Source organism: Pleurodeles waltl, chromosome 12 (assembly GCF_031143425.1).
Source record: "Pleurodeles waltl isolate 20211129_DDA chromosome 12, aPleWal1.hap1.20221129, whole genome shotgun sequence".
Classification (NCBI taxonomy): domain Eukaryota; kingdom Metazoa; phylum Chordata; class Amphibia; order Caudata; family Salamandridae; genus Pleurodeles; species Pleurodeles waltl.
The window spans coordinates 139,360,023-139,381,081 of record NC_090451.1 but is presented as its reverse complement, the minus strand read 5'-3'; the positions used below and the strand labels follow the sequence as shown (position 1 = coordinate 139,381,081).

The 21,059-nt window shown below is 49.5% G+C and overlaps 1 protein-coding gene across 1 annotated transcript in view; it reads right to left on the bottom strand.

The window, feature by feature from the left end:
- LOC138267091 (extracellular calcium-sensing receptor-like) overlaps positions 1-21,059 on the bottom strand; it is a 144,856-nt gene that overhangs the window by 46,236 nt on the left and 77,561 nt on the right. The window contains exon 8 of the mRNA XM_069215940.1: positions 359-482. Coding sequence (XP_069072041.1) covers positions 359-482 — 124 coding nt within the window. The remainder of the gene's footprint in view (positions 1-358; positions 483-21,059) is intronic.

The following is a 21,059-nucleotide window of genomic DNA, read 5'->3' as shown; positions in this document are numbered from 1 at the left end:
ATAGCCTGTCAGTAAATCAGGGTACAATTCCACTTTCAGAACCCAGCCATCACTTCAATTAATTGTTGACTGTATCGTTGCCTTTGACCATGTACAGCACTTCCATTTGCCTAGGTTCATGGTATTCAAATACCACATACATAATTACATATGTGACATGCCTCCCTTGTGGTTCTCACATACCGATACTCTCTTCTTTGGTTGATATATACAGCCCTTCTGCTGGCTATTTGGTTCAATTACAGATACTTACTCTAAGGTATATTTAAAATCTCTAACCAGTATGTATGTATACTAGATTGTGAAGAATGTATGGAGTCAAATGACTGCCCTCTAATGTGGAGCCTTCTAATCTCACCAGTCTGGTTGGAGATCTCTCCATCGGAGCACGGGATGCAGTCGTAACAGCAGACTCCTTGGCCCTCACGAGTGGATTTTCTGAAGCCCACAGTGCACATTTCACTGCATGAAGACTTTGGGATCTGGAGTAAGAGATAAACATTTCTTGGAATGTAAACATTTATTTGTATTAGAATTTGGGTTATACTGTAAAAGAAAAAGCTCAAGCTTTCAAGGAACACATGATGATTAAAAGTTACTTTTTTGTAACAATGTTTCTCCATGTTTTGGAATATATATTGACTGTGAATCTACAAAAATAGGCTTCTAGTCGCCGAAATCAACATCACATGCAATTGCTTCTGACCCAGCCTCATTAGCTTTGCATAAACACAGACCTAACAAGGGTATGACTCCATTTTATCCCTCCCTGTCTCCTGAAGCAGCAGCCCAGTATGTGGTTGAATATGCCTAGCAATTCCAGCCCAAAACATGAGTTACAGATGGGTCTAACTCTTTCCCAGGCCCATGGCCCCAGATTACAATATGAATACTATTACAATATCTGGCCCCATCACTACAAGTCATCTAGGTCCATCATCATGTTAGGTTGTTAGCTTTGCCCCAGGCATACTAGCATTTTAAGGTTGGTGTCATAACATCTGGAAGCATTAAAAATTTAAGATTCTGCCTGAATGTTTTTCCACAACAGTGGTTGTACCAAAAAGAAATTTCTGTACCATTGAAGTTTGTGAATCATATATCACGTTTATTGGAAAACTTTAATTCCACAAATTCCACAATTTCAAGTAAAGTAATTAAGGTGCTCCTGTATCACGGTGCAGTGTGAGTGAATTATGTGTTAGTATAAGTGCTACAGTGCTATTTACATGAAAACTAAAACCAAACTGTGGTTAAAAGCATGAGGTCTCAGATAAGCACCTATAACAATAGGTGTTGTGAGTCTGCTGAATTTTTCAAAAGCCAATCCACATTTTCAAATTCAATGTTGATTGTTTCTGCCTCAAGAAAATGAAATGAATTCAGGCGGGTCATCATCAGGACAGAATATTGAAATAGGAAGCACCTAAAATACACTACAGAAAGCATGTATCAGTACTTTGCCCTCCATTTGGTCAGCATCTATTAATTTGACAGTACACGTTAATATATATGGTTATATTTTCAAATCCATGTTTGACATGAGGTCACTACTTCTTTATGTAATAATTAATCAACTTCATAGGAGGTAGAGACAAAATGTACCTACTTAATTTGGAAACTAAACCAATTTGGAGAGGTACTCATCCCTCTTTGATATCAATCAGGCACATCCTAGTCGTGTTAACGATAAAACTTTGCCAATCGACCTTCCATTTCCTGTAACCCTGGTATGTTATCAATAACACAGCTCTTTTACATCACCATCCAGAGAAAAATTATAAATTCATAATTCATTTTCTTATTGTTATTACCAAACTTGAGGCTACTGTATAGTTTTAAAAATAAACATGACATTTGCTCTATAGTTACCTAATGGCTTGTGGACAGTCATAGATCATTCCATGAAAATAAGCCAATTGTTTAAGGCTCTTTTTAAAACATGTTGTCATCGTTCTATCTTAGAGTTAAGGATCTGTTGTCCTGATTTAATCAGGATAAATGCTCTACTTCTAAGAAGAAAGTAAACAAAGTACATTGGAGTGGGATAAATGAGTCTCTGCTGCCTAAAAATTGCAGCAAACCTGTTGGTTCAATCTACTTTCTTGGCTGGTAGTGAAGCAGCATTATGAATCCATTAGATGCCTGCTGCCTACCTCATTCCATTCATAGATGAGGACGCCATGTAAAATGCACAAGATTAGCCTCTGCTGCTGTCTAGTGGCCAAAAAATAGATTTTTCCTCTATTAAATAAAGAAAAGTCCAGTTTTCTAATAGCTATTCTTTTACTAGTCTATGATAAACAAAATAAGAGTTATTTTACTTGGGCCAAAAAGACAGTGAAGGCAAAAGTGAAATACAATTATGTAGTGATAGATCCTAACCCTCTATGTAAATCCAGGTTTTGATTCTATACTGAGCAATTTAATGAATGTCTCTTTCGGTTTTGTCTGTATTTAATAGTGACTGTGATTTCATCAAGTTGTTACAATCTCATGTGATCATCCTTAATAATTTATTTGTGACAGCTAATAGTTAACCTATGGTCAAGTTCATTATTAAAGATATTTTTAGCTAAAAGACCTCTTATAAAAGGTCCCATCATATAGTACACATGGACATGTAATTTGTGCACGGTGTATGTAGGTACTTCCTATTAAATGATACTAAGCAAACAGAGCCTTTTAGTTGGCAATTCAGCCATTATTGAAATATTGTATTCCCAGTTAGACTAAGGGGCTTATTCCGACCCCGGCGGTCAAGGACCGCCGGGGCCGGGGATGCGGGAGCACCGCCAACAGGCTGGCGGTGCCCCGCAGGGCATTCTGACCGCGGCGGTTTGGCCGCGGTCAGAACAGGAAAACCGGCGGTCTCCTGCCGGTTTTCCGATGCCCTGAGGAATCCTCCATGGTGGCGCAGCTTGCTGCGCCGCCATGGGGATTCCGACACCCCATACCGGCGACCCGCCAGGAACAGGTTGGCGGTATGGGGTGTCGTGGGGCCCTGGGGGCCCCTGCATTGCCCATGCCAATGGCATGGGCACTGCAGGGGCCCCCGTAAGAGGGCCCCAAATTCGCGATGGGTGCAACTGCACCCGTCGCACCTTCCCACTCCGCCGGCTCCATTCGGAGCCGGCTTCCTCGTGGGAAGGGGTTTCCCGCTGGGCTGGCGGGCGGCCTTCTGGCGGCCGCCCGCCAGTCCAGCGGGAAAGCCAGAATGGCCTCCGCGGTCTTTCGACCGCGGAGCGGCCATATGGCGGTTCCCGCCAGGCGGGCGGCGCCCGCCGCCCGCCGGGCTCAAAATGAGCCCCTAAATATGTTAGAACCCTCTAGAAGAGGTGTTTATATGTTCATATTATGTGAATTTGTACCTTCCGTTACACTTCATAAAGTCAAAAGCACTGGCAATTATAACCATAACAAACAGAACCCTAGGATGAACAAGAGAGAGGCCTCTGAATCCTTTGATCCTGAATTCTGTCAGAACATTTGTTTTCCAATGACACTAAGAATGTCAGTAAAAACGAGCACAGAGGCATCAGCATGGAATGTAAATTACCTTTGGAATATGCTGATTTTGCTGATGTATTTGTGAAAAGTGGGCTGAAGATTTACCCCCAGATCACATATATAACTGTGCTATTATTTAGGTCCAATTGGCACAGATGGTGCGTGGAGGAATACACACCCTTACTCAGAGAGAAGAGAAAAAACTACAAATGTACTTTCAAAATTGAAGAACTTGACAAAAGAATTATACGACACTTCCTCTGCGCCAATATATTTGCACCAATGCCATTTTGTGAGATGCATCAATGCATACATTCCAGAGAATTAAACACTATTACAATTAGAAATAAACATCCCTTGCTATTATATTTGTCTCACCTGACCAATTCAGGAGTGATCACTGGTTATCCAAGTTGTATTTAAGAGGAGTATATATCCTGGTGTGCAGTTGAGTTGGAGATTAATGGGACACGGGATTAATTACAAAACATGGTCACTATGAATATTTAGTAATGTTATTCAGGTAATATAAGGCTCCCACAAATAATTTACAGCATTTCATCGACAAGATTCTTCAAGATTTATTACATCAATTTGATGTGGTATATTTGGCTAATATCTTAATATGGTCCTACACTGTAAGTGAACAACATCAACAGGTAATGGAGAACTTGTGAAAACACTGAGTACATGCTGAGCTATCTAAATGCTTGCTTAGTGTGAAAAATATTCCATCCTGTCTCATGGAACTAGCATGGATGGTGAAAAGTGAAGCAGTCACTATAGTGGCGGATCCTGCGTTTAGACGGCTCGTATTCTTATGGTAAAATGTGTTTTCCACAGAAGGTCTTTTCTGTGTGTCGTGACACAAGACAGACCCTGAAAAGATTTTTTTTATTTAGAGAGAGAAAACAACTAAGTGCTTCAGAAAATTAAAGCATGCCTTCAATGCAGCACCAATTACTTATCATCCCCATGTTTTTCTTCTTTCATCATGAAAACGGACTCTTCAGTTATTGGTGTGGTTCTGTCATAGCGAGATCCAAATATAGAGGACCTATTAGTTTAGGGGAGTGGAAGTCACACTTAAGTAATAAACACAATACTTTCCAGGGTGAACCACAGAAAGTCACTAAATTAACCAGTGCTTAACCCTCTGGTAGCGGAGCACAAAAGCAGTCAGGCTTAAATTAGAGGCAATGTGTGAAGAATGTATGCAACACACAAACAGTAATATAGTGAAAACATACCACAAGAAAACTCAGAAACCAATTTAGGAAATTAGAGTCAATTTTAATAAATGAAATAATACCAAAACAAATTACATCCAATCAGTAGATCCAGAGTTGTGAATTTCTGAAGTTTTTAGTGAATGATAGCATGAAAAAGAACAAAACGCCACATGGGGTTATCTGGTTGCACGACACTGGGGTCAAATCACAAGTTAAATCCAGACACAATGGAGTGTCAGCTAGATACAGTCACCAGGTTCACCCCGATCAAGAGTTACCTTTGGACTGAAGAGAAATTCTGAAGATTTCCTAGAGAAGGTAGAGCCCTCAGCTGGGCCAGACAGCATGCTGTAGCTGAGAGGAGGCTGCGGATGATGGGGAGCCATTGTATGGTTCTTGGTGAAGCGTTCAACGATGGCTGGAAAAGCTCTGAGCTGAAAAAGCTACATTTGCAGGTGGAGGAGGTAGATGCTAGTTGTGGTCGAACCCGGTGAAGAGTTCTACCTTTGAAATTAGAAGCTTTTTTTAGCTTGAATTCTTCCAGCAGGATGAGGCTGTAGACTTTAGTTGAAGAGAGCTGGATACCATCTTTGAGATTTCCTGCTGAAGAGGACTTGCTGGTGTGAAATAAAATGTGGGGGGAGCTGCAGTGAAGTCAAGGCCAGAAAGAATGCACTTTTGTCAGATCAGCTTGCTAGTAGGTCCCGGTTTTTGGTTCTGTAGTAGTTTTTGCTGGAAAATTGTATAATCCCCAGGTTTTAGTTATTATGAGAAGGAGGCCATCCTAGCACCACATCAAGGGTCCAGGATCTATGGGGCACTGCCTCGAGGCTAGGACCCACTCCAGCAGAAGCAGGTAGGCAGGCTAAAGTGACCCTGGAGCTTATTGCTTCACTGTAGCTCACACAGGACGCCAGTCAGCTAGCCCTTGAACTCACTCTGGTAGTTCTGGGATCAAGGAGCAAATCAAATCTCCCTTCCTCAGGCAGCAAGGCAGCCCTTTGAGCAACAGTGTTCACTGAGTCTCCCACAGGTCCAGACATGATCTGATGAATGGTTCTGGGGAGCTAATCCTTGGGTCACACAAATGTCTTCCTGATCTCTATTACCAGACAGCTTGCCCACACCTCAGTCTTCAGGTAGCTTGTTAGCTGGCTGCATTTCCACATGTTCAGCTGCAACCCCACATATTGGCCAGCTTGGCAGTCATATGGGTTTCTATTTGGTGGATGCGCCGGGCCTAAGTTAGGTAGGGCCTAAGTTAGGTGCTCTCCATTCACCACTGTCTGCTAGAGCTGCTATTCCCACCAGGCTCATCAGATATGTGCTCCAGGCACAGTGAGGGTGTGGACCTCATCAGGGTCCTCTGCTACCTCACTCCTAAGATCCCACAAAGACCAGAGATATCACACTGGATTTCAGAGGGGGCATCGCTTACGTTGCCCTGTGTGCAGTTCCAGGTGCATTTGAGCTCACCAACTTCTAGGCCTAACACACAGAAAGGTGCTCCATCTGGGTCATAGCAGCAAAGGAGGACTCCATCTGTCCAAAATGAGTGCCGCTTCCTCTAAACAGATCTCCTCCAACTTTGTGATACATGGATGTCGGTAGTGTCTTCTGATTCACTGTTCTTCTTGGGTTCATGGGAGCCTCACAGAAATCTGGCAACTCCTTTTCCCATCATGTCACACCCCCTGTTTTTAATTTGTACTCAGAAACTGTCACAAATTTGTCATCAGCCATTTGAGTGGAACAAGGTGTTTATAGCTGGGTGCTGGAAAGAGTAATGTTATTGGCAAACATTGTGAGCTTGAAGCTACTAGGGACGTGAATGACTGGATTTCACTATTACCCACTAGTAGCAATATTAGGAGTCAATATATATAAAAAAAAGATTGTGGGTACAGAACATTTTTGTCACCTTCCTCTCCTAGTAAATTTTAGCTGTGTAATTCCTTCAGCAAATCTACAAACTAATGGCAAACACAAAACTTTGTAAATGGCTTGCCATAGATATGGCCAAACAAATCTGCCAAATATCTTTCTGACAATTAATAAGATGCTATCAATTGGGTAGCTTGCCACGTTGGTCCTTTATAAAACCGCCACTGTAGTGTTTATTTATGAAAATGGCTTCTTGTCTGCTTATATTGCTGAGTATTAAAGTTATTGAATGGGTTAACATTTTATCATATCTTTTAGCATTCCAGTTTAACAGAAATATTGGTTTGTAGGCAGAGCAGTCTAAAGCAAGTATTTTTAGTGAAAAAAAGTAGTATTTCTTGCTGCCAAGATTTTGAATGGGAACTACAGCACCTCTCCTATATGATTCAGAAAAGCACATCGATAAGAAGATTTACAACTATCTGGACTGGTGCTTTTTTACTCAGTTAAAAGACAATGGCGGTCATTCCAACCTCGGCGGTAAAAGGCGCTTACCGCCAGACAGAAGACCGCCATAACACTGCCGCCACGGTCATTCTGACCCACAACAGGCAAACCGCCAAAATACCGACATCCACAAAAGTCCGCCACACCAAAGGTCAACGATAAACTGGCGGTGACCAAACCTCCACCGTCACGCCAACAGAAATACGCCCATGCCATTACGACCCACGAATCCAAGCGGCGGTCTTTCAACCGCGGTATTCTATTGGCGGTACACACCGCCGCGGTCGAAATACACATACTCGTACAAAACACAACCACATTGGACTATTCGAAATACACACACCTGATACACATACACACACCACTCCCACACACCCAATACAATATAAAACACACACCCACATCACCCACAAACCCCTACGACCAGAAATTCTGAGAGAAGGCGAGAGAGAGACACACAGTCAACTACCAAGCATCCACAGGCACACAATATCCAATACCCATAGAACTTCCACGCACCTCACACAACACACCACTAAATAGCACCCCACCTATCACTACACACTCCACCCCACACATCATCCACACCACCCCATGGCACCTCAAAGACACCCCAGGTTCTCAGATGCTGAACTCAAGGTCATGGTGGAGGAAATCGTACGAGTAGAGCCCCAGCTGTTCGGGACACAGGTGCAGCACACCACCATTGCCAGGAAGATGGAGCTATGGAGCAGAATAGACGACAGGGTCAACGCTGTGGGACAGCACCCAAGAAATAGGGACGACATCAGGAAGCGGTGGAACGACCTACGGGGGAAGGTGCGTTCCATGGTATCAAGGCACAACATCGCGGTACAGCGGACTGGCGGCGGACCCCCACCTCCTCCCCCAGATTTTACAACATGTCAGGAGCAAGTCTTGAACATCCTGCATCCTGAGGGCCTTGCAGGAGTCGGTGGAGGAATGGACTCTGGTAAGTCTCATCTTCACTACTTCATCCCCCCCACCCCACCTGCATGCCAACTCATACTCCCACCCTCACCCTTACCCCCATCACAACTACCCCTTGCAAATGTCTCACCATCACAACCCACCCATCCCAAAACTTAGCCCTGCATGCGGCCCCAAAGCATGGACACCCATCACCAAGGCATGCCCAATGCACATACCCATCACCCCCCCCCCCAAAATACCGTCACAACAGCCCCCACAAAGGAATGCCAGCACTGGGGTACACGGGCACCAACCCATTGCACGCCATTGGCACACACAGAAGCAATAACCATACTTTTATACCCCTGCAGGACCCGAACGCCAGGTCACCGCGCAGGAGGGTCCACAAATGTCCCCTCCACCCCCACAGTGATGACAGCAGCTCTGTCTCCCTGGATCTAGATGACCAGCCCGGTCCATCGGGGACCTCGGGACAGTCGGTTCCCCTCAGACAGGCACAGGCCACAGCAGACCTTCCCACCTCTGGGAACACCAGCACAGCACCCACCCAGCGGGCCCATACCTCTGTCCGCAGGACACGTCAATCAGCGGTGTGTCCACCACTACAGGGAACCCAGGCTAACCCCAACAACAACAGGGACCTGGGGGCAGTGGTAGTGGGCACACAGTCCAGGGGACGGAGGCCCAAGGAAACAGGGGAACTGGGAGGCCAGCTGTGCGACAGGGGGGGGGACAGGCCAAGGGAACCCACTGTCCACGAGGCCCTCTCCTCCATCATGGGAGCATACCACCGCTCCCAGGAGACGATGGCGACGGTCCTGGCCAGGTTTCAGGAAATCTAGCTTCTGCAGGAACAACAGTATATGGGGTTCAGGGAAGAACTGAGAGACATCAGTACCGCCATGGATACCATTGTAGTGGCCCTGAATGAGTTAATCTCCACATTGCGGACCACTGTGGCACCTCAAAGGGCCCCTGACACTAGCATGGACCAAGAACTGGCTACCACCTCCGCCGGCGCTAGTGGACAGGAGGCCCCGACAGAAGACCAACAGGCCACCAGAACCCCACCCCCTGCAGAAGGAGAACCACCCGCAAGCGGGCCCTGAGATCCAGAAAGAAGACAGAGCAACATGTCAAGACCCCGCCAGCAAAGGATACCGCCCTGATTGTCATCCCACTGTCCCACATTGTCACCCTGTCCAACCTTAAACTGCCCCTGCTCCACTTCCCACAGGCATTTCGACAATGCACCTGTGAACCTGATAGTCTGGACTCTGCCATGGACAATCCTCCACCATCACCCCTCACCGATTTGCAACCACTCATCCAAATTAGAGCACTTGAATAAACACACTTATTGCACATATACGATCTGGAGTCTGTCTGTGATTTTAACAAATGTATTAGACATGACAGTGCCAAAATTGTTATTCACATTGTGATGCCAACAAACCGCTGTCACACAGCTGTAGTCCATGGGGAAACAAAGCAGATGTCACGCAGTGGGGCCCACAGCTCTGAAAACGGAAGGGAAAGTCACAACACAGTTACCATACACTGGGGGAAAAAGTCAGACAGTAGAGAGGTAGGAGTCTTTAAGTAAATGTAATATGCCGGTGTGTACTCTTACCTGTGTGTCACTGAAAATATTGCTCTATTACTGTGTTCCTGTTGTCTATGTCGTCCTCTCCGGCTTCCTCTTCTTCACTCTCCACAGGCTCCACAGCTGCTACAACACCACCATCTGGACCATCCTCCTGCAGAAAAGGCACCTGGCGGCGCAAAGCCAGGTTGTGAAGCATACAGCAGGCCACGATGATCTGGCACACCTTCTTTGGTGAGTACATTAGGGATCCACCTGTCATATGGAGGCACCTGAACCTGGCCTTCAGGAGGCCAAAGGTTCGCTTGATCACCCTCCTAGTCCGCCCATGGGCCTCATTGTAGCGTTCCTCTGCCCTGGTCCTGGGATTCCTCACTGGGGTCAGTAGCCAGGACAGGTTGGGGTAACCAGAGTCCCCTAATAGCCACACCCGGTGCCTCTGGAGTTGACCCATCACATACGGGATGCTGCTATTCCGCAGGATGTAGGCGTCATGCACTGATCCAGGGAACTTGGCATTAACATGGGAGATGTACTGGTCAGCCAAACAGACCATCTGTACATTCATCGAATGATAACTTTTCCTGTTCCTGTACACCTGTTCACTCCTGCTGGGGGGTACCAAAGCCACATGTGTCCCATCAATGGCACCTATGATGTTGGGGATATGTCCAAGGGCATAGAAATCACCCTTCACTGTAGGCAAATCCCCCACCTCAGGGAAAATGATGTAGCTCCTCATGTGTTTCAGCAGGGCAGACAACACTCTGGACAACACCTTGGAAAACATAGGTTGAGGCATCTCTGATGATATGGCCACTGTTGTTTGAAATGACCCACTTGCTAAGAAATGGAGTACTGACAGCACCTGCACTAGAGGGGGGATCCCTGTGGGTTGGCGGATGGGTGACATCAGGTCTGCCTCCAGCTGGGCACACAGTTCCTGTATAGTGGCTCGGTCAAGCCTGTATGTCAGTATGACATGTCTTTCCTCCATTGTCGACAGGTCCACCAGCGGTCTGTACACGGGAAGATTCCTCCATCTCCTCGCATTTCCCAGCGGACGGTGCCTAGGAAGGACAACAGCGAGCATAGAGTCAATCAACCCATAGGTACGTTCCCACAGCTTGCAAACAACACGATTCACTATGCATTGAATGGTTTTTATGAGTGTTGAGGAAAGGCCTAGGTATGTGTGACGCAGTAGAAATTAAGCCATGTGGGCCCTTGAAATGGCGGCTGCCTGACCTGTGAAGTGTGACAATGGAATGTGAGGTCAATGCGCTGGCGTGGCACACCGTGGTGGTAGGCGGTCGAAGACCGCGGCGCAAAGCCGCATTGGTTAACATAGAATCTTATGGGTTTCACGAGCCAATGACGATGAGCGCCGGCGGTCGCGGTACGCACCGCCGCGGTACGCACCGCCGCGGGCGTGACCGCCATTTTCTATCTACTTAATCACTCAATACCTGATCTTCCACAGGAGAGGACCTACACTGCAAGTGCTGCTGTGACCTCGGTCTGGAAGAGACAATGGCTGCTGCGACTGGGAAAAGGGCCCCTGCCTTCACTTCTGAAGAATTGGAGAAACTCGTGGATGCGGTCCTCCCCCAGTATGCGCTACTCTACGGTCCTCCAGACCAACAGGTAAGTACAGTGGGACCATGCTTTGTGGGCAATGCCTGGGTTGAGTTGGGTGGATTAAAGATGGTGGGGATGGGAGCGATTGAGGCATGCATCAGACGACAGATGAGAGCATTGGCCACATGGCAAGGGTGGGGATGGGGGGCCACTCACATCAAGCATGCAGAAGGTGATGATTTTTTTCTCCCCCTGTACATGTCACATAGGTCAGCGCCCACCGGAAAATCGCTATTTGGCGTGCCATCGCCAAGGACGTCCGGACCCTGGGGGTCCACAACAGACGGGGCACCCACTGCCGGAGGAGGTGGGAGGACATCCGACGCGGGAGCAGGAAGACGGCGGAGGCTCTGCTGGGGATGGCCTCCCAACGTAGGAGGGGTGCCAGTCGTCAATTGACCCCCCTGATGTCCCGGATCCTGGTGGTGGCCTACCCCGATTTGGATGGGCGCGTGAGGACATCACAGCAGACACAAGGGGGTGAGTACACTCTCATTCTGGTGACTTTGCGCGCAGTGGAGGTGTCTGGGTGGGGGAGGTGGGCTGTGGGTATCTCTAGGCCAGGGCAATTTCTGTAGGCTAGGCCCCTCCGTAAGGCATGGCCCTGTGCCCCCGCCCCCCACCTCTGTAGGGTGCCAAGTACAGCTATTCATGGCCCTGTGTCATCTATGTGTGCAGTTGTCGTCCATAGGCTTGTAGGCCATGTCCCACTGATTGAGTAGTGGACCCCAAGTGCGCAGCGTAGTGCAGGGGGCTTCTGTGTCTGTCCTCTCCGCCAACGGTAGCGGTAATCCATGCACTCAACATGTCTTTCTTTCTCCCCCTCCCCTTTTTTGTGGTCTTCCTGTTCATGTGTGCATTAGCATCATCAGGCGGAGGAGAAGTGGCATTGGAGCACGAGGGAGCTGCATCCCACATGGCCCTGGAGGGCCATGCAACGGACTCTGAGTACACCAGTGGGACGGAGGGCGAGGGGAGCTCCACAGCGGGGACTCGTGCTGATGTCAGTGGCAGCGACTCGTCCCCTGAAGGGAGCTCCCTTGTGGTGGCGGCAACATCCGTGCCCCCCGCAACAACAGGTACAGCCGCCACCCAGCGCACCAGCACCGCCCTCCCAGCAGCCCCTCAGCGTTTGCCCCGTGCCCGCTCACCCAGGAAGGGGGGCATCTCCTTCGCCCCAGGCACCTCAGGCCCTGCCCCTGTCACCCCTGCTGCCCTCAGTGAGGAGGTCATTGACCTCCTGGGACCATCATTGTTGTGCAGTCTACCCTATGAATGCCATCCAGGGTGTAGAAAGGGAGGTGCACCGGAGTAATGCATACCTGGAGGGCATTCATTCGGGTCAGGCTGCCCATCAGCGATCGTTCAACGCTCTGGCCTCAGCACTGACGGCAGCAATTGTCCCTGTCTCTAGCCTCCCCCCTCCAACTTCCTCCACCCAAACCCAATCCCCTGTACCTCTGCCTATCCCAGACACACCTACAGACCAGCCTGCACACACCTCAACACCCAAGGGAAGCTCATCCAGACATAAGCACCACACTTCACACAAGCATTCACACAAGCAACATCCACATGCAGACACACCAACACCCACTGCCTCCACTGTGTCCCCCTCCTCCTCGTCTCAATCCTCCCTCCCTGTGACGTCTCCACTCACACTTGCATGCACAACATCTTCAGCCACTACGTCCATCACCAGCACACCCACCAGAACACTCTGCACATGTGCAGTCACCACCCCCACTTCCATTTACACGTCCCCTGTGTCCTCTCCCAGTGTGTCTGTCACCCCCTCTTCCAAACCACACAAACGCAGGCAGCCACCCACCCAACAGCCATCCACCTCACGACAGCCTCCAGCCCAAGCACCTGCACCCAAAGACACCAGACTTCACACTCCTACAACCACATCCTCTTCCTCCACTCCCATACCCACTACACCTAGCCGTCCCTCTCTTTCCAAATTGATTTTCCTTTCCAAACTTGACCTCTTTCCAACAACTCCCCCACCCCGTCCATCGAATAAGACTGCAATCAGCACCTCAGCCACCACCAAACCAGGACCTATCAGGACTGTTGTCCAAGGACTGTGGAGTCCCCCACCCTCAAGGGCAACTAGTTATGGTAGGAGCCAAGGCACGGCCAGCCACCCCCGGAAAAACACCCAAAGATCACCAGTGCCCGGCGCGAGAGGCCAAGTCACCAGGGACCAAAATCCCTACCCTGGCTCCGGCTGGAAGTGGGGTGCCACCTGGCACACCGCCAAAGGTGGGAAAGGGCCACAGACGACCAGGGAAGGGTGGGAAGGGCAGCACGCCCGACAAGTCCTGCAGCAGGCCAGCTGCCCAGGAGGGCCCCACCAGCCCCATCCCAGGTGTGCAGGAGGGCCCCGCCAGCCACAGCCCAGCTGCCCAGGAGGGCCCTGCCAGCCACAGCCCAGCTGCCCAGGAGGGCCCCGCCAGCCACAGCCCAGCTGCCCAGGAGGGCCCCGCCAGCCACAGCCCAGCTGGGCAATTAAGGAGCGCCAGCCACAGCCCAGCTGGGCAATGAAGGAGTGCCAGCCACAGCCAAGCTGGGCAATGAAGGAGCGCCAACTCAAGCACCGCTGAACAGGGCAAGGACCGCTGAACAGGGCAAGGACCGCCAAGGCAAGCACCGCTGAACAGGGCAAGCACCGCTGAACAGGGCAAGGACCGCCAAGGCAAGCACCGCTGAACAGGGTAAGGACCGCTGAACAGGGCAAGGACCGCCAAGGCAAGGACCGCTGAACAGGGCAAGGACCGCCAAGGCAAGCACCGCTGAACAGGGCAAGCACCGCTGAACAGGGCAAGGACCGCTGAACAGGGCAAGCACCGCTGAACAGGGCAAGGACCGCCAAGGCAAGCACCGCTGAACAGGGCAAGGACCGCTGAACAGGGCAAGGACCGCCAAGGCAAGGACCGCTGAACAGGGCAAGGACCGCCAAGGCAAACACCGCTGAACAGGGCAAGCACCGCTGAACAGGGCAAGGACCGCTGAACAGGACAAGGACCGCCAAGGCAAGCACCGCTGAACAGGGCAAGGACCGCCAAGCCAAGCACCGCTGAACAGGGCAAGCACCGCTGCACTGGGCCCTTCATCTCAAGCACCGCTCCGCTGGGCACCGCCGTCTCAAGTACCGCTGAACTGGGCCCTTCATCTCAAGCACCGCTGCACTGGGCCCTTCATCTCAAGCACCGCTCCGCTGGGCCCTTCATCTCAAGCACCGCTCCGCTGGGCCCTTCATCTCAAGCACCGCTCCGCTGGGCACCGCTGGGCACCGCTGGGCACCGCTGGGCACCGCTGTCTCAAGCACCGCTGAACTGGGCCCTTCATCTCAAGCACCGCTGTACTGGGCCCTTCATCTCAAGCACCGCTCCGCTGGGCACCGCCGTCTCAAGCACCGCTGACCTGGGCCCTTCATCTCAAGCACCGCTGCACTGGGCCCTTCATCTCAAGCACCGCTCCGCTGGGCCCTTCATCTCAAGCACCGCTCCGCTGGGCCCTTCATCTCAAGCACCGCTCCGCTGGGCACCGCCGTCTCAAGCACCGCTGAACTGGGCCCTTCATCTCAAGCACCGCTCCGCTGGGCCCTTCATCTCAAGCACCGCTCCGCTGGGCACCGCCGTCTCAAGCACCGCTGAACTGGGCCCTTCATCTAAAGCACCGCTCCGCTGGGCACTGCCGTCTCAAGCACCGCTGAACTGGGCCCTTCATCTCAAGCACCGCTGCACTGGGCCCTTCATCTCAAGCACTGCTCCGCTGGGCCCTTCACCTCAAGCTCTGCTCCGCTGGGCCCTTCATCTCAAGCACCGCTCCGCTGGGCACCGCCGTCTCAAGCACCGCTGAACTGGGCCCTTCATCTCAAGCACCGCTCCGCTGGGCCCTTCATCTCAAGCACCGCTCCACTGGGCCCTTCATCTCAAGCACCGCTCCGCTGGGCACCGCCGTCTCAAGCACCGCTGAACTGGGCCCTTCATCTCAAGCACCCCTGCACTGGGCCCTTCATCTCAAGCACCGCTCCGCTGGGCCCTTCATCTCAAGCACCGCTCCGCTAGGCCCTTCATCTCAAGCACCGCTCCGCTGGGCACCGCCGTCTCAAGCACCGCTGAACTGGGCCCTTCATCTCAAGCACCGCTGGCCCATTGGCGGAAGGGCAGTGCCGCATCTGTGTCTGGCAGGGCTGCACGAAGCACTCTGGGCACCAGTCCCCCTCCAGAACCAGTGGACACTGTCATCCACTTGAGAGACTGTGGCTTTGCACTCCCCAGGATGTAACAGTGGGCAAACCACCCACTGTAGAGACTTGAGAGACTGTGGCTTTGCACTCCCCAGGATGGTACAGTGGGCAAGCCACCCACTGTATAGACTTGAGAGACTGTGGCTTTGCACTCCCCCGGATGGTACAGTGGGCAAACCACCCACTGTATGAACTTGAGAGACTGTGGCTTTGCTCTCCCCAGGATGGGACAGTGGCCATGGAGGCCCCTCGTGGATCTGGCATCGTGTACTCATGTGGCTGAGGTGCCCCCCTTTCCGTTCCCCCTGAGGTGCCTGTAGTTTTTCTATCTGATGCCCCTGCAATGTTCTCTCCGTTGATGTCAGGTATCCTGTGTGGGCCTTGCCCATGTGATTTGGGCCCAGTGGTCCACGGACAATGACAGCTAAAATTATCGGACTTTTAATATTTATGTATATATTAGTTTGAAATGTGTGATATTTTTATATGCCGATAATACAATATATTCGACTGTTTATGATCATTTCATTTTGTCTTTGCATTCTTCCGGGGGGTTTGGGGGTTGTAACACTGATGTATTGCTATGCATTGATGTGTGTGTTGTAGTGGGTGAGGGTGGTGGTGGGTGTGTAGCGTATGTGTGCCCGTAATATTTTCTCCTTCCCCCTCCCCTGTGTCGTAGGTGCAGTACTCACCGTAGTCTTCTGCGCCGGCGTTCGTGCTCCTGGTAGAGGAGCAGGAATACAATAGCTGGTAGGATGTGTAGTTCGGGTTCCATGCTGTCCAGATTCTTCGTGGGGTGTATGGAGGTGAGCGTTTTCCATTTGAAATGTCTGTTTCCGCCGTGTTTTTATCGGCGGGGCTACCGCCCCGGAAAAGGTGGCGGATTGGTGGGTTGTGATAGGGTGGGCGGTACATTGACTCCCGCCTGTCTGTTGGCGGTGACCGCCGCGCTGTTTGTTTGTCCCGCCGTGGCGGTCGGAGTGTTAAAGTGGCGGTCTCTGTTGGCGGTTTCCGCCAGGGTCAGAATTCCATTTTTTGAACCGCCAGCCTGTTGGCGGGTTAGCCGTTGCTTTAACACCGACCGCCAGGGTTGGAATGACCCCCAATATTCTCCTTCATTAAGAAGGCCCTTTTTCGGTGCCAGCACATGGCGACCTCCATTGCAGAAATAGACCAGAGCTCTACATTGGAAAGGAATGCCTGTCATTTCTTTCCATGATAGAATTGGGAGTTAAAAAGTCCACTTCAGAGACTTCGGACGTGAATCCCTGACGAATCTCATCAGAACACCTAACCCTTTGGCCTATATGGTTTATTTCCTGTATTGTGATATTTCTTTTTCTTGACGTTTGTGACAAGGAATTTAGACATCTCAATACTGTTCACTAACAAATGAGATTTATACTTTAACATTGGCTCTCTTACCTTAACCTCAACATCACCTCAATAAACTGGCATATCTCCTTCTCATCTCATTCTCATCTTCATTTTAATTTCCACTGTCTCCACATGACAAATTTACACCACTTTCAGGTCTTTAGCTGTGAATGTGTCAGATTCTATTTATTTTCTATATTATGGATTAAGTTAATTATGCATACCATAAAAAGCTTTAGCCGTGTTCGTGGGAGTGGCTTCCAGCACAGGCCCCTGCTTGATTGGGAAACAGTCTTCAATTTTGAGTTTAAAACATGTTCAGTAAAGGCAATGAATTCAAGAAGCCCCTTTTCAGCAGCAATAACATATGAGGCAGAAACTTTACTCTCTCCAGTATTTCTACTTCCAGGTACAGACATTCTGTTGTTTTCAGTCTTTGAAATATAAAGACATATGGCCTATTTGAATACAATGAGACCTTGTTTGACAATCATTTATCTGAATGGGAAACTGAGGTGGGTGAAGAATTAGACATGAAGGTATAGCTCCAATACTGCGCAGGTACTGTAAAGAAGTGAATTATTAATAGGGAATGATAGTAGTCTGTAGAAGGCTAGACTGGTTTGTACCGGGTACCTAAGGTACTTACAAGTTATACCACGTCCAGTTATCCCTTATTAGTGAAATATAGACAGTGTCTAGAAGCCAGGCTCTTAGGGGTAGTGTGGATGAGCATCCAAAGCCTAACTAGGAGACATGCAGAGCTCATGCAATACCACTGAAGTCACACAGTACTAACACACATGAATGAAAATACTCAGTGTTACAAAAATAAATGCACTTTATTTTGGTGATAACATGCCAAAAGTACCATGGAGACTATACTTCCTTAGGAGGTAAGTAATACACAAATTATATACACTAGTATGCAGAAATAGCTGTAAAAACAGAAAACAGTGCAAATAGTAAAAATCTGAATAGTTAGAATGGGCCTAGGGGGAACAGAAACCATATACTAAGAGAGTGGAATGCGAAAGGCGGTTTCCCACCTCAGCAAGTGTAGTGTGTCAAGGGGCGCTGGGAGTATTAGAAAATACCAAAGGTAAGTAATAGAACCCACTGCAGAGCCTAGGAAAGCAGGAGTAAATCACAGTAACATTCCTAGAACACACAAAAACACGAGAAAGAAGATTATGCAAGAACCAGAAGAGACTGCAAGACACCAGCAATGGATTCCTGGACCTGAAGACCTGTGGAAGAAGAGGATCGAGAAGTACACAAGAGTCCAGGAAGAACAGGAGCCCCTGCTATCCCGGATGAAGGTGCAAAAGAAGAACCACTGGTGAAGAACAACAGTCAGTACTGCGCGCCCAAGAAGACGGATGCAGGTTCCTGGTTGGTGCAGATGATGTCTCACATTGGAAGGATGATTGCAGCCTGGTGTGTGTTGCTAGATTCCGCCAATGAGCCATGGCACACGCAAAGCAGTTAGCAAATAAAGGCACTGTCCGGGACCAAGTGGGACTTGGTGGACTCTACCCAGGAGAGGAAGTCAGAGGGGGCTCTCAGAAACTCATAGAGTCCTCAGAAGGCCAGGCAGCACACACAAAAGTCCCACATCACAGGGACAAAGAAGGTGCAAAAGGAGACCCAGGCAGCACTACAACAAAGGGTCCCACGCCGCTGGAGAAGCATGCAGAAAGCTGTGCTTCACAGGAAAAAGTGCTGGGGGATGGAGCTGTAGGGTGCACGAAGAACTTCTTGGAAGGATGCCAACAAGTCTTGGCAACTGCAAAACATACGGTACTTGGGGATACTGTCTTGCGTAGGGAGGCAAGCTCTTACCTCCACCAAAGTTGGACAGTAAGACGTCAGGACCGTCTGGACCACTTCAGTCTACCACCCGTGATGCTGGATCCATGCAACTTGGTCGTCATCACAGGAGTGTGTCTGCTAAAGCAGGGGAGTGACTCCTTCACTCCATTCCTTCGTTCATCTGATGCAGGCTGAAGACAGGCTGTCCTCTGAGGATGCACAACCAGGAAACAGTCGCAGTTGCTGGCAGGAGCTGAAGATACAATGTTGCAGAAGTCGTCTCTGCTTCTTTGTTGCAGTTTGTAGAGTTCCTAGAACGTCCAGATGCAGTTTCTTTGGTAAGAAGGTGAAATAAAAGATGCAGAGGATTCCTGCTGGAGTCTTGCAATCCGGATCTGAAGAACCACCCAAGAGAGATACCCTAAATAACCCTGAAAGGGGCATTGATCAGCTAAACAGGTAAGCACCTAATAGGGGAGGGCTGACGTCACCTGCTGGCACTGGCCACTGACATGCTCCCAGAGTTCCCTGCCAACTTGGGATCCAAGATGGCAAAACCCAGGGACCCTCTGGAGGAGCTCTGAGCACCAACCCTGGGGTGGGGATGGATAGGGGAGTGGTCACTCCCCCTTTCTTTGTCCAGTTTTGTCCCAGAGCATGGACTGGGGGTCCCTGAACCGGTGAGACTGGATTATGAAAAGAGAGCACCAAATATGCCCTTCAAAGCATTTCCGGTGGCTTGGGAAGGCTACCGCTCCCAAGCCTGTAACACCTATTTCCAAAGGGAGAGGGTGTAACACCCCTCTCCCAAAGGAAGTGCTTTGTTCTGCCTCCTGCCGTCGAGCTGCTTGAGCAACAGGAAGGCAGAAACCTGTCTGAGAGGTGGCAGCAGCTGGGGCTGCCTGTAAAACCTCAGAAGTCTGCATTGGCAGTACTGGGGGTCCTCTAAGGAGCCCCCAGAGTGCATGGAATCATACAACCAATGCTTTAAAAAGAATGGGGGGTATGATTCCTACATGTTTGATACCAAGCATGCCTATGTTTGGAGTTACCGTTATGTAGTGGCCTATGTACAGTACACACATAAAATGGCATCCCCACACTCACAAAGTCTGGCAAAAAGATCCTGGAGGTCGGAGGCAACTCTGCTAGTCCAGGGGTGCCCTCACACACAGGTACTCTGCACCCTGCCCTCAGGGCTGGAGGACCTGCTACAGGGGTGACCTATAAGTGATCTGGTGCAATGTAAATGCCAATGAAAGGGTGCATGCACCTTTTCATGCAGGCTGCAATGGCAGTCCTGCAGAACCCTTTGCATGGGCTCCCTACATGTGGTAAAAGATCTGCTGCAGCCCAAAGGGATCCCTTGGAACCCCAATTCCCTGGTACCTAATTACCATATACTAGGGACTTATAAGGGGGCACCAGTATGCAATTGTGGGTGCAGTACTGTGTTACCAGTATGCAGTGACCAAATTTAGAGGAGAGAGAGCATAATCACTGGGGTCCAGTGAACACAGTCAAACACACTTACATCATGCAGCAAATGGGGGTAACCAGGGCAAAAAGAGTGTACTTTCCTACATAGTCAACCACAAGTAATAAAGTCACCAACTTGTTAGGTCCAACACAGTCTTTCAATAATTTAATCATGAGATCAACCCCTGGCAGCTACTGCACAAAGCAAACAGACTTACATTTGAGAAAATGTCTAAAGCATTTTATAAAAGTAGAGAAAATGTCATAAACCTCCACTAAATGACAACAATACCATAAAGATAATTGGAGATTAAGTAAACCATCAATAGAAAGTACTGTTTACATATGACAGTGACCTATGTACAATAGCATGCTAGCTGCAATGGACAGCAGGTTGAATACCCCAAGCAAGTTCTGCAGGAAGGTAGCCTCTTTCTAGCATTGTTACTCCTACTTTTGGCCTGTTTGTGAGTATATGTCAGAGTGTTTTTACTGTCTCACTGGGATCCTGCTAGCCAGGACCCCAGTCCTCATAGTGAAAACCCTATTTGTCAGCGATTTTATATGTCTCACTGGGACCCTGCTAGCCAGAACCCCAGTGCTCATAGTTTGTGGCCTAAATGTGTATGCCTGTGTAGTGCCTAACTGTGTCACTAAGGCTCTGCTAACCAGAATCTTAGTTCTTATGCTCTCTCTGCCTTTAAAATTGTCACTATAGGGTAGTGACCATTTTTACGAATTCTAATTGGCACACTGGAACACCCTTATAATTTCCTAGTATATGGTACCT